The sequence below is a fragment of the Pristis pectinata genome, chromosome 3 (assembly GCF_009764475.1).
Source record: "Pristis pectinata isolate sPriPec2 chromosome 3, sPriPec2.1.pri, whole genome shotgun sequence".
NCBI lineage: Eukaryota > Metazoa > Chordata > Chondrichthyes > Rhinopristiformes > Pristidae > Pristis > Pristis pectinata.
This window is the reverse complement of record NC_067407.1, coordinates 87,927,144-87,941,281: the sequence shown is the minus strand read 5'-3', so window position 1 is coordinate 87,941,281 and position 14,138 is coordinate 87,927,144. Positions and strand designations below refer to the sequence as shown.

The window sequence follows — 14,138 nt, the reverse complement described above, 5'->3', positions numbered from 1 at the left end:
ATTGCATTATTCAATTATCAGAAGTGATTTTTTTTATTGATTTTGCTCAGGAAACATAATAACAAGAACCACAAAAATATCGCATTGAGGTGACTTTACAGATCTGCAGCTATAACTGATCACACACATATATACGACAGTTTATATGCAATTTAAAAAAATATTTCATTCCAAATTTTGCAAGGCATTTGTGTTTTATATTAAAAAAAGTGAGCTTATGCGAAAACACATAGCTTCAAATATCTAAGCTATGGCTGCAGTCCGGGGTTTTCTCTCATGTAAATAGCCCCCATTTTTCTCATAGAATACTACTGGATTTACTTTAATTATTTGGAAAAAATTGCATGCATCCATGGTGGTAATAATACTGTGAATCAACTAGCAAAACCAAATAATACTCCTTTGTGTATCAAAGTGTTACAGTTCCAAACTGAGTAGCTAACAATATAAGTAAGAGAATGAAATTACTCTTCTTTTTAAGAGAAACTTAGGAACTTCGTATTAATTAAGCCAACTTCTTGGGATTTAATGCTAGCTGATGTGGCCGGCTTACTTTTTCTTTATATTATTAATACATCGTTAATTATTAGATTTCACAGTTTTATCTAATTTTGGGCTTATTTAACCTCGCGGGTAATTCATTCGTTTTAAGTCAAGATATTTGTTACAGCACAATGTTTTTGTTAGTATATGGGGAGCAGCAAAACAAGCAGTGTAATGTTCAAGCCATCTCAACCTTGTGCCTACAGTACAAAATGCCAGGAGGCAGCAATATATCATTAGTAAAAGAAAAGGAGGCTTTTGGAACAATGAAGATATTATACAATTTCTACCACAAAGATCCCAGCAATGCCAGGATCTTTGGGCTAAAGTTCCAGTGGGATGCGACTTCTGTCACTGGATCCATCCAACCTCAATCTATTTTATCTATGGAATAACTTGCAGGATTTCTGCCACCCTAAACAATCCTTGTCAAAAGGTGGAAATTACAGAACTACAAGGGATCTTGAAGTAACACAAGTGTCCAGTTGATCAGATGAAGCTGCAACTGAAAGATTCAACCTGGACCAAAGCCACTCCCAATTAATAATTTGTGCTGACTAAAAGGTGACGAAAAGACAGTTTGCAAGATACACCCGATGAACATGGAGGAGGTGGTAAGATAGGATGTAGTACAATTTTTTTTAAATTAACAATTCCAGGACATTCATCTTTCCAGGACATTTTACGACCTGCTAGAAAAGCCAAGGAAATATCAAAACATAGGATGGAAGGGAAATCTCTGGGGACCTGAATTCTACCCTTGTGACATTTTTATGTGACAAGTGGTAAAGTATTAAATATTGACAATTTCAGTAATCAGTCACTTCAGAATTGGAGTAAAAGCATATTATGTGTGCATTAGTTCTGAATTAATTTAAATGCTACGGCAAAATAAAGGTAGTTGCTATAAATAATAATTATCATATGCCATTGCTGTGTTCTTAAAATGCCAATTGATATTAAATACTTGTATTTACATAGCACATAATTGAGACACGTCAAGTGCGCTTCCCACAATTAATTATGTCCATTAGGTTCAATGTCTTATGTAAGCAAACTGTGCAACCATACTGTGTCAGCAGTGAGATGAATAGCCAATATTCCCTTCTTGCTGGCTGGGAGAGAACTCCCAGCTTTATTTCAAATACGACCATGGGATCATTACTCTCCACCTCAGCAGTTAAACAGACATTTGACTTCTCATGTAAAGCACAGCACCCTCGGCAATTGAGCACAATGCCTCTACTACACAAAACTGTCAACCTCGATTATGTGCTCATGTACTGATTCCCTTGCACTTCAGAGGTGTGACTTTGCCAACTAAACCAAGCTAATGTTCACTGCTAAGTCGACCAAGGCTTACATTAGAGATCTTCAAATGGTGAACCATAGTCAGCTTCCCAGCTGGAACCAAATGCACAATAGTGTGCACGTGAAAGATAGTATGAACACTAACCTATTAATCAACACTTGACCCAGCATTGGAGGTATTTCACTTGTGGTTAGTCAATTGTCACTCACTTCTGATGAGCAGAAGTGAACAACAATTGACAGTGATGATTGACCCACCAAAAGCAAAGACTCAGTGGGCAGAATAAAAGTTGCATACTATGACAATGAAACACAATTTTAATACAGCTAACTGGCAGTTCTGAAATCACTAATCTGCTTTTCTTCAGAAACAATAAATGAAGAAATTTAGTAACATTACTTGAATTATCAAATATAATTGAGTTTGCTCACTTTGTCAGACTTTATACAAAAAAATCCACAGTGCAAATAAATCTATAAAATAAACAGGACACAATTATTAATATAATATTTTTAGTAATTATACCAGAATTTGGAAATTATGACATACCCAAGTTATCAATGGTTGATTAGAACTTCGGACTTTTGTTTCACGCAAGTGCTGTGTATGTATATTATTCCTGGACTGATTGTTCACATGCATCTCTAGTTTAGATCCATTCACATTTAAGTACATAAGGAAAAATTTATTTGAGATTCCAAACAGATAACATATTGAAAATTAGTAGTTAAGCAAGTGTAAAATGCTTCCAAAAATTAAGTTACATGACGTATTTTGGAAAAGAATATTGCCTACTTAATATTATAAATAAATACAGCTCTAGAGCTCCCTCTTCTGGTTTATATTACCAGCAGTTACAAGAGTTACAGTAAAAGTCATACAGCACAGAAACAGGCCTTTCGGCCCAACTTGTCCATGCCGACCAAGATGCCTTCTTGAGCTAGTCCCATTTGTCTACAGTTAACCCACATCCCACTAAACTTTTCCTATCCACGAACCTAGCTAAATGTCTTTTGAACATTATAATTGTACCTGCCTCTACCACTTCCTCTGGCAGCTCGTTCTATATACCATAGAACCATACAGCACAAAACAGGCCCTTCAGCCCACCATATACTGAGCACCTTCTGTGCGAAAAACCTGCCCCTCAGTTCCCCCTTAAATCTTTTCCCTCTCACTTTAAACCTATGCCTCTAGTTTTAGTTTCCACTCCCACAGGAAAGAGACCGTGACCATCCACCTTATCTATGCCCTCATTAGTTCATAAACCTCTACAAGGTCACCCCTCAGTGTCCTTCGCTCCTGGGAAAAAAGTCGCAGCGTATCCAGCCTCACCTTATGAATCAACTCCTCCAGTCCTGACAATGAGCTCGTGAATATTTTTTGCACTCTAACTTAATTAGATCCTTCCTGTAGTATAGCGACCAGAACTGCACGCAATATTCCAGGTGCAGTCTCACCAACATCTTGTACGGCTGTAATATGACACCCCAACTCTTGTCCCATGAAGGCAAGTATCCTGTACACCTTCTTCACTACCTTGTCTATCTGTGTCACCACTTTCAAGGAACTATTTACTGTACCTCCAGGTCTGTCTGTTCAGCAGCACTCCCCAGAGCCCTGTCAATCACTGTGTACGTCCTGCTCAGGTTTAGCTTCCCAAAATGCATCACCACACTTGTCTGAGTTAAATTCCATCTGCCATACCACTTTTCAGTTGATCTATGGAATATCATTAAAAACTAATTTATCATGACTTAATCTCAGAGTTTTGATTAAGAATAAAAGTATATTTTAAAAACAAAATCTGGAGAATTTTAAAATTAAAGGACATATCTAAAGAGATTCCCAAAAACTCCTTCCATTTCTCTGAAGGCAGACAGCTATTATGATTTGGTTCTATAAATGATGGCTGCCGTCCAGTACCTTGGCTAAGTGATCAATCTTGATTTGTGAGACAAAGGCTGTTACATAAACAATTGGAGAACTATCATAGCTAACCCCAAGTGTAATCCTGGTGCACTGATGCCAATATACTCTAGTTGATCGATAATGTGAAAAGCTGGAGATGTGCACAGAAAGCAAGGGTTTCCCTCATGATATCACCTAAGACTCAACTCCAAATGCAGAAAATTCATCAAGCGCTAAAAGTGGCAAATGCACCAAGAGAAAGTAATTGGTGGACCTACACTCGAGTCAAAATGAGAACAAAAGGGTAAGTGAATGATTAAAATTCAATAATCATCTATTTGTCTGAAAATATCACCTCAGTTTCAACATGTATGCTGATGATATCCAGCTTTACCTCATCACTAACTCTTGACACCACCACTATCACTAAACTGCAGATTATTTGTCCAATATCCAAAATCAGAGCAGAAAGTTCCTCAACCTAAATGTTAAGTACTAACATAATCCTGTCACAAACTTTGTTCCCTATTCACCAACTCCATTCTTCTCCCTGGCAACTGTCCAAAAATAATCCAAACTATTTACAGCTTTAGTGCTACATAACCCAAGTTGCATTCTGACCTCATGGTCATAAAATTACAAAGGCTGCCAACTTCCACTTCTGTAACATCACCCAATTCTGCCTACACCCAAGCTTATCTGCTGCTGAAACTGTCATCCCTTTGTTATCTCTGGGCTTCACTTATCTCAATTTACTGTTAGCTAGGCTCTCTTGTTCTATTCTCCATAAACTTCAGGTCATCCAATGCTCGAGTGCACACCTTCAAAGTTGTGTCATGTTCATTCAACACCTGTGTGTTTTCTGACTTACACTGCTTTCCAGTTAAGCAGCAACTCAATTTTAAAATTCTCATCCCCAATTTCAAATCCTTCCATGGTTTTCCCTTCCTATCTCTATAATATCCTCTGAGATATCTGCACTCTTCCAATTCTAACCTCTAGGATATTCCCGAATTTAACTGGTTCACCAATGGTGGCAATGCCTTCATCTGCCAAAGTCCAAATCTCTGGAATTTCCCAGAACTTCTCTGATTCTCTTCTGCAAGATGAAGCTTATGTTGGAACCACAGAATTTTCTGGAAATGAGGCAGGTAGTGGCTGATGGGCAGGTGGGTGGACAATTTGTGAACTGGTCTGCAAATTAAAGGCCAAAGGGTTTAACAAGTGCAATCACCCTTCTATGTGGCAACTTAAAATACTATTATTTACTGTATTTTTAAAGAAACTAAAAAAAGTGTTTTAAAACAAGAATGATGTAAGACAAGCATTAGTCTTAATCAAATAAGCTATTTTATATAAGCTACAATAATAAAAACATGATATATTTATAAGTATCACAAGGAAAAAATTAGAAGACTTACCTTAAGTACAAACTTGTTTGAGGGCATTATTGCAATATCCTGCTTAACCTGCAATGATAGTTTAATAAATTACTATAATCTCATTCACAGAATAGGACAGCCAGTCTAAGTAAAGATATAAAAACCATGGGATGGAAGAAATTGTTAAATTAAGCATGAACACATAGTGCCAATTTGTTTCATTGGCAACACTCATCTGCTGGTCAAAAAGATTGTGGATTTCAGTCCTCTTTCAAAACAACAACACAAAATCCAGGCTGATAACTGAAATATAGTGGAGGAACCACTCCAGTTTTAGAGTTTATTTGAATGGAATGTTAATCCATACACGTTTGGATGAATATAAAAAGAGCTTTGGTACTATTCAATGAGTAAGAAGTTCTCAGAGTTGTGGACAAGACTACCTTACTCAATCGAGCCCGTCAAAAAAAAACCCATACTGGTCATTGTTTTCTGTTTGTGGAATCTAAAGGAGCACGTAAAAATTGTTACTCAGAAGTTTTGAAAGATGCAATACATATGCGAGCTGTTTTTCCCTAAAACCTTTCAGACATATCAAACAATTCAAAGCCTTCGCGTCTTTGAAAATTTAAAAACAAGAAAATACCAACTGCGCCGCGCTCTCTGGTGGAGTGGTATTTCAGTGCCACATGGGCTACTTGTTTGTAACTACTGTCATTACCAGTGAAAATCAACTTACTTGGTTTGCAACTTTTATTAAGCTTCTACATATGATGGAGACATCATACTTGTGTTACATAGAATAAAGAACACTCGTCTTTTTGATCTTTTTTTAAAGTAGGAAATGAAGAAAAGCAGCTTAAACTCAATATTGAATTCTTAAATCTGAAACCTCTGCCTTTCAATCTGGACCACCATAGATATTAGATAGACAGTGTGTAGGTTACTGCCAGAATTTAGCCAGCTAAACCTGAGCAGTTTAAATAATTAGTGCAGCATCTATGATTCCCTTTTAAACAAGCATACTTAATGGATCAAGTCACTATTTTTTCCATAATGGAATGTATGGTATCCATCAGTACAGGGCACTTGTCCAGCTTGAATCAGACCAACCTATTAATAATGGCATTGGCTTGCAGCAGAGTCATCTGAAGCCAAGTGTGAAGAATCCTAACCCTTCCCAGCTTCAAAGCTTATCAATGAGCCAGATTGGCAGCTCATTCATCAACAGACCTTAAGCACTGAAGGTCTGATAAACTCAAATTACCCAATCTTCGCCAAGCAGGATCGACTCAGTAATTCCAAACTAACACCACCAGGCATTCTATTTTTGGGGAAAACTTGATTCCAGAAAGGCTGATTATCTGCCAAGCTCCTCAAAGATGATCAAATTGTACTGCAAGGAATTTATTCATTATCTTACCATAAAATTTAATGCAAATTATTAGTGAGAAAGGAAGATAACACATACTCGAGTTTAACCAACATCAACTTAGAAAATTCTGCCATGTGATTATTTTTATGTCATTTTCTCTACCTCCGAGCTTTTTCTCTTTCTGAAATCGCTGACTAGTCACAGAGGTACCAAGCAATCTCCCTCATTTCTTTCAGGTTCCAGTATTAATGCCTATGGATTTTGCCAACCACAAGACCATAACACCAATGCTAATGCAATCCTCAGCAACATCCACAAATCTGCACTTTCAATTAGAGATGATAGATACTGAGTCTTTTTACCTCCCAATTTTAGAGGCAGTGAAACATGTACTCTCACTTTAATTGTGATTAGTGCATAATGGACCAGGAATTAAACAAGAGTCATTGCTGTGGTAATCCCATCTTTTCTGGTCTCAAACAGCAACATATTACCAACAAAGGCACCAATTGGTTTTACAATTGTGGTTTACAATATCCTATGTTTTAGCATATTTTCAGATTTTCCCAGACAGTTCTGCAATTGAGTATTCTGTTACATCGACAAATGAACCACTTAGAATATTGAAAAACTTAAGAATACTCTCATACGTTAAGTTTCTGTTGAAATGGTGTTTCCTGGTTCAGTGCACATGCAATGACTCTTATAATGATGTGCTGAAAGCAAGTTGATCAAGTCTTAACTTGTCTAAAATTACATTTTACAATTACAGCCTGTCAACTATCAAAATTATAATTTGTTGTAAAAAAAATGTAGTGTAATGTCATCAAAGGATTTCTGACGAACTTGATCCAAGCAATCAGAACAATGAAATTAATTTGCATCAAAATACTCATGGTTTACAAAACTATGTACACAATTTCAAAGCAATAACAAAAAACAGAATACTGGAAGAACTCAGCAGGTCAAGCAGCATCTGTGGAGACAATATTTAAGGTCAAGACCCTGCATCAGGGCTAAGAGAGAAGGGAAAGATAACCAATATAGAGTAGTACGAGAAGGGGGTAGGATAGAAAATTAGGTGTACCAGCCACTAACCCTGGAGGAGCTGACAAGCTCTATCCACGGAATCAATCTCTGGGAAGCACCTGCTTAGCAGCCCAATTGCACTTGGCTCTGTGGAGTTGGATGGAAGTGACCTGCTGGAAGTGTACAGTGCTATGCTTCTAGCTGGCAGCATGTCAGAATCCATGAGGAAAAGCAATTTCACTCTCATCTTCAAGCAGAAAAGGGAGAGGGAGGAGATCAGAAGTTGGGAACCCACCTCAAGGTTAAATGCAGATTACAAGATTTTGTCCCAAGACCATTGGCATTGAGTTGAGTCTACTCTAGGGCCAGTGATTCACCAAGACAGGACCTGCACTGTACCTGGCAGAAATGCCTCTAACAGCCTTGCGCTGCTCAGGAATACAATCCCTACATGCAGGACAGTAGGGTTTGGGGTGGGGTGGACACATGCCTGATAAGAATGGTCCAGAGGCCTCTGACAGAATATCCTACATGTACAGAAAGATTCCCTATAAAATCTGGAGTCAGGCAAGGTTGCCGTCTCTACTCGGTCTTGTTGGTGCATATTACTGAGCCTTTTGCCAAATGCATCAGGAAGGACACGGACATAAAGGGGACAAGAATCCCAAGCAGCAGGAACACTCAAATTAGACCCTCCCTGGATCCATTGTTGATCAGCAGATTGATCAGCATCTGCAATTAGTTTGAATTAGCCTCAGGGCCAGAGTTAATCTCTACAAATTGAAACCACGTTCTTTGACCACTCGTTCAACTGACCAGGCCCAAATCCCTGAAGGTGCTAGTAATCCGATTTGCAGGATATGGGACACATGGCAGGAATTGGCTAGAGCAAATAGCTAAGCTAAAACAGGTGGGAATGCGGAGGCAGCATTCCCCCTTGATGGTAGGAGAGACACCAGATGTTGAAGCACATTACCCACTCCTGAACCATAGTAGTCACCTGAACCATCTTCTATTTTGTCTGGAGATCCAAAATGGATCATGTCCATAAGGCCTCCAAGGAAAGGGGGGAAACCTGTACCTAATGTAGCTCTCAAGCCATTTGTAGAACCTGGCCAAGCAAACACCAAGTGTCACCACACGCTGAGGTTCTGCCTATCCCCTCTCTTTCAAAGGGTGGGCCTAGCTTCATTGCCGCAGAATATTCCATTCAGTTGAGCTGTGCCACCACACCTCCCCCCTTGTAGAGAAATTTCTGCAGAAAAAGAACACTTTGACCGCAAGTCAAATAAGCAGTGGTTTGCATGTCAGTCCTAGAGACCCTGCGGGAGAAGGAAGAGGTGGATGCTGTGGGATGATTTCCAAAGTCATTTGGCAGAATGCCTCATCACCAGAACTCACAAACAAACACTAAGACCTCACATAGCTGGTGAGGAGAAAGGACATTCCCATAAGATTATTCATGCACAGCTGGAATTTCAATCCCATGGCAGGTTACGCTCGATGGTGGCCATGGACTGAATGAGAAAGTCAACCACTGTCCTGTAGACTGTGTGTTTACCAAGAAAGGATGCAATAGAACATAGAACAGTACAGCACAGGAACAGGCCCTTCGGCCCACGATGCCAAGCAAATTAAACTAGTAATTAAAGGCCTACTAAACTAGTCCCTTCCGCCTACACAAGTCTACATCCCTCCATTCGCTGCATATTCATGTGCCTATCCAAGAGCATCTTAAACATCTCTATTGTATTTGCCTCCAATACCACCCCTGGTAATGCATTTCAGGCACCCACTACTCTGTGGAAAACAATTTGCTCCACACATCTCCTTTGAACTTATCTCCTCTCACCTTAAATGCATACCCTCCAATACGAGATCCTGGGAAAAAGATACTAGCTGTCTACTCTATCTATGCCCTTCATAATCTTATAAACTTCTATCAGGTCACTCCTTAGCCTCTGCCACCCCAGAGAAAGCAACCCAAGTTTGTCCAACCTTTCCTCAAAGCACATGCCCTCTAATCCAGGCAGAATCTTGGTAAATCAAAGATCTGCAGAAACAAAGGACTGCAGATGTTGGAATCTAGATGAAAAAACAAGATGCTGGAGGAACTCAGCAGGCCAGGCAGCAGCTGTGGAGAAAAGCAGATGGTCAACGTTTTGGGTCAGGACCCTTCTTCAGGATTGAAGATAGAAAAAGGGGAAGCCCGATATATAGGGGGGGGGAACAGAGCAGTGATAGGTGGACAAAAGAGGGGAGGCAGGGTGGGCACAAGATGGTGATAGGTAGATGCGAGGGAGAAGGGGAGAACAGATCGACCAGGGGATGGGTCAAAGGTATGAAAGCAGGTGGTCCAGGGGGGAGGGGGGGGTGAAGGGGAGGGTTTCCCACCTACATCCGTGACACCTCACAAGCTCTCCAACTCTTCCATAGCTTTAAGTTCTCTGGCACGCACAACCCCATCTTCACCATGGACGTCCAGTCCCTGTATACCTCCATTCGCCATCATGACAGCCTCACAGCCCTCCGCTTCTTTCTCGACCAGAGACAGAACCAGTCCCCTTCCACTAACACTCTCCTCCACCAGGCTGAACTTGTCCTCACGCAAAACAACTTCTCTTTCGATTCCTCTCACTTTCTACAGTGGACCAAAGGGGTAGCCGTGGGCACTCACATGGGCCCCGGCTATGCCTGCCTTTTCATTGGCTATGTTGAACAGTCTCTGTTCCAAGCCTACCCTGGCCCCATTCCTCAACTCTTAATGACTGCATTGGTGCCACCTTTTGTACCCACGCGGAACCCAGCAGTTTCATAAATTTCACCACTAATTTTCACCTGGCTCTCCAATTCACCTGGACTCTCTGATACCTCTCTCTTCTTTCTCAAATCTCTCCATCTCCATCTCAGGAGATTCCTTATCCACCAACATCTGCTACAAACCCACTGACACCCACAGCTACCTTGATTACAGCTCCTCTCACCCTGTTACTTGCAAGGACGCTATTCCTTTCTCTCAATTTCTCCCATCGATCTGCTCTCCCCTCCTCCCCCACACCTGCCTATCACTTACCTGCATCTACCTATCACCACCTTGTGCCCACCCTGCCTCTCCTCTTTTGTCCACTTATCACTACTCTGTTTCCCCCCCTACATATTGGGCTTCCCCTTTTCCTATCTTCAATCCCGAAGAAGGGTCCTGACCCGAAATGTCCAACATCTGCTTTTCTCCACGGATGCAGCGTGCCCTGCTGAGTTCCTCCAGCATCTTGTTGATTTTTTTTCAATGGCCTTTCTTGATGTTCATCCCAAACAGCCGAATAATACATGACTCTGTGCTACACGAACTGATCTCAGGGTCACACACTGAGACAAACGTCGACTGCTGCTGGATGATCATCAACTCAGTCAGTGAAAGACGCACTCTGCTCTGGCCAAAGCTTTTTGGTCTTCCATTGCAAGAAGACATCCACAGCCAAATGCTGCCAGCCGGCATATTTCAACGTGAAGGAGTACATGCTGAGGGAAGTTTGGTGCAGGCATCACCAAGGCTATGGGGAAAGACCCACGTCTAAGATCCCCAAGGGCTGGACCCTGTAAAACAGCCTTTCACTGATGCAATGTTCGGGGATGAAGCAACATTAACATGTTGCAGGTGAATTCCTTAATACAGTGAATGAAAAAAATGACAAGCTCTGCGTGTTTGTGCATACTTTATGGATACATTTGGTGGGGGGGGGGGGGGCGGAAATCAATCGACCTAGATTGCTGTGCTCAGTTCTAGGTAAATAGATACCCAACATCTTCCGACTCAAGACAGTTTAAGTTGGCACCGGCCCCGTACCCCACCCACACGCAACCGTCCAGCCAAGGGCGAGTGGGTCCCTTCCTCCCCTCGCTCCGCTTACCCGCCCCGCGCCCGCTGACGTCTCACCTCCCAGCCCCGACCGTTAACGGGCACGATCCAACCGCCTCCCGGTTCAAACCCCGCTGCCACCGCGCATGCGCCGGCGGTCCTCGGGTCAGGGAGCGCCTGTTCACCGCCGACTAACCCCCCCCCCCCATATAATCCCCACTCTCCCTCACAATAAAATTTAACCACACACGCACAAATCGCATTAATATCTATTATGCTTGTATATAGTTAGGCTGCACTGATGCCGGATTTAAATATGAAAATAAAGTACTGCCCGTGAGTTGACGAGAAAACGCAATTTAATAACTAGTCCCGTTTCCGTTCGTACGGAGCCGGAGAGATTTGAAGCGTTTCGCCCGGTTATGGAAGGAGGGAGTGTAGCGGACGGCCCGGAGGTGTAAGGCCCCTCGCATCTGGCTGCTGGGCCGAGGCTGTCACACTGCGCGATGGCGAGCGTCTGCCGCGACTGAAGGTGAGTCGAGCCTGGGCGTCCCCGTCCGGGGATCCAACCTCGGCGCCCTGATCTCCCGGCACATCGAAGTGGGAGGGGGAGGAAAAACGCTTGACGTGCTCGTTAAGGTGAAGGAAAACGGTAGGAGGAAGTACTCGCTCAACCCCCTCCTTTCCTGATGTGGGTAGGGTCTCGACCCGAATCGCCGATGATCCCTCTCCCCCCCTCCCCACAGATGCTGCTCGGCCCGCTGAGTTCCTCCAGCAGATTGTGCCCCCCTCCCTTTCTGCTTTACGTGCAATGCTTCATATGGAGTCCATCTTCAAATTTCCCCCGACGTGGCCTGCTGAACACCCACCTCCACAGCACAAGCTGCGGAGTAAGGTGGAACTTGGCTGTTATATTCTATGTGGAGAGGATTTAGAGTATTTGAGGGATGTGGTCTGTGTACACGAGTCACTCAAAGGTCATAGAAAACTACAGGAAATTATATTGGCCTTAACCATGGATTAAGGCCATTATAATTTCCTGTAGTTATCCATGACTGGACTGCAGCTGTTGTTCACCCCACCCCACCCCACCCCAAAGCCATTTTCCCTCACAGCCACACTGACCTCTTGGGCTCCTTGATCCTAGTTGCCACGTCATTGGAGGGAAATAAATTCAACGTCCCCACCGACTGAGGGATCCCCAGCTAGTGACTGCTCAAAGTGGAGAAGCAGCATTCTGGATGGCCTAGAGTGCATTTGTCAGGAACACACCAGAGCTCTACTGTCACTGGCAGAAGGAGCAGGTCATCTCACAGACTACCCATCCACTCGTCCTATGAGGCAGCATCTACCCCATGTGTGGAAGCGTCTGCACATTGACCTCCTCCATCACCTCAGAACCAGATTGGAAGGAAGTCATTCATGATCCTGAGTGACTACCTGAAAAGAAGACAACAACAAAGCAATGTGATCCAAGATGGTGACTTCCCCTTGGGTGGAAACTCCTGAAGCCATATCTGCAGATGGCCTGAAAACTTAAGCAGTCAAAAATCTTGTCAACTGTTTCTAAATGTTTCTGATAATAAGACATTTCAAAATGGATGAGGTAGATTAAAATAATTTTTCAAAAAGAAAAACATTCACTTAAATGTTTTAAGTAAGTTGATTAAAATATTAATTAAAATGCAGAAAATCCCAAACTGTTTACCTACTCTTAAATTTTCATCCAGTTCAACGGCCCCATTCAAATGAATGAGACCGTGCTCTGGCATAAAGATCAGGTGCTAGGTACAAAATGCATCTTAAACCCCAGCTCAGCTATTCAAACTCCTCTTATGGATTCTGTGCTGAGCCCATCAGCAGTGCAGACACAAGTTAAAGACATGCTGGACAGCAGAAAGTAGACAGGTAACAGTTCCATTGGAGCGAACCAGCCTAATCAAAAGTGGCTGTAGGAATGCTATTATGTAATATTCATTAAGCTGATATTATAAAAGGATAGTTTGATGAGACCAGGTTAATAGATGAAGGAAAGCTTATTTTGAAGGACTGAGAATAGAACTTGGGAAGATAAATTGAGGAAAAATATTGGCACACAATAATGGGAAATATTTTAAACAGTCAACAAAGTGCAGGAAAAAAATGCACTCCAAGAAAAGAAACTAAACATTCTTGAGACCATGGATATTTAAAGTCAAGGAAGCAATTGATGGTAAGGAAAAGAGGTAAAAATTAAGCAAGTAAATGAGGGCATGATAGTTGAGGAGATAATGGGTTAGGAGAGAAATCAAAACAAAATCAATTGGGCAAAGCAGATAAGTGAAATTATATCATCCAGGAATGCAAAACAAAATAGTAAAGTACAAGACACACCACAAATAATGAGTCGTCAGCATGGATTTCAAAAGGAAAAACCTTGTTTGATCTGCCTCATTAAATTTTTGTATGAGGTAATAGAAAGAGCAGACAAAGGTAACACAGTATATGTAAATTATTTTGATTTTCCAAAGGTTTTCAGTAAGGTATTATTCAATAAACTGATGAATAAGGTCAGAGAATACAGAGTTAGGAGACAAGTAGCAGAATGGATTGTTAACTGGTTTTAGGAGGGAAAGCAGAGAACATAGAACCGTATAGCACTGGACAGGCCATTCAATGCACAATGTTGTGCTGATCTTGATGCCAATTTATACTAAATATCCTCCTGTGTATCATCCATATCCCTTCATT

At 41.7% G+C, this 14,138-nt stretch overlaps 1 protein-coding gene across 5 annotated transcripts in view; it reads right to left on the bottom strand.

The window, feature by feature from the left end:
* slx4ip (SLX4 interacting protein) overlaps window positions 1-13,001 on the bottom strand; it is a 68,161-nt gene extending 55,160 nt beyond the window's left edge. The window contains exons 1-2 of one of the 5 annotated variants that reach the window (XM_052012646.1): window positions 12,534-13,001; window positions 5,188-5,235 (exon numbers count right to left, since the gene is read on the bottom strand). In XM_052012646.1, the coding sequence (XP_051868606.1) occupies window positions 5,188-5,214 (27 nt within the window). In that variant the 5' untranslated portion in view covers window positions 5,215-5,235; window positions 12,534-13,001. Of the gene's footprint in view, window positions 1-5,187; window positions 5,236-7,621; window positions 7,698-11,460; window positions 11,939-12,214; window positions 12,298-12,533 lie in introns of those variants that run through there. The other 4 variants (XM_052012645.1, XM_052012644.1, XM_052012647.1 and 1 more) reach the window with 4 other exon arrangements.
* Between the last annotated feature and the right edge of the window lie 1,137 nt (window positions 13,002-14,138).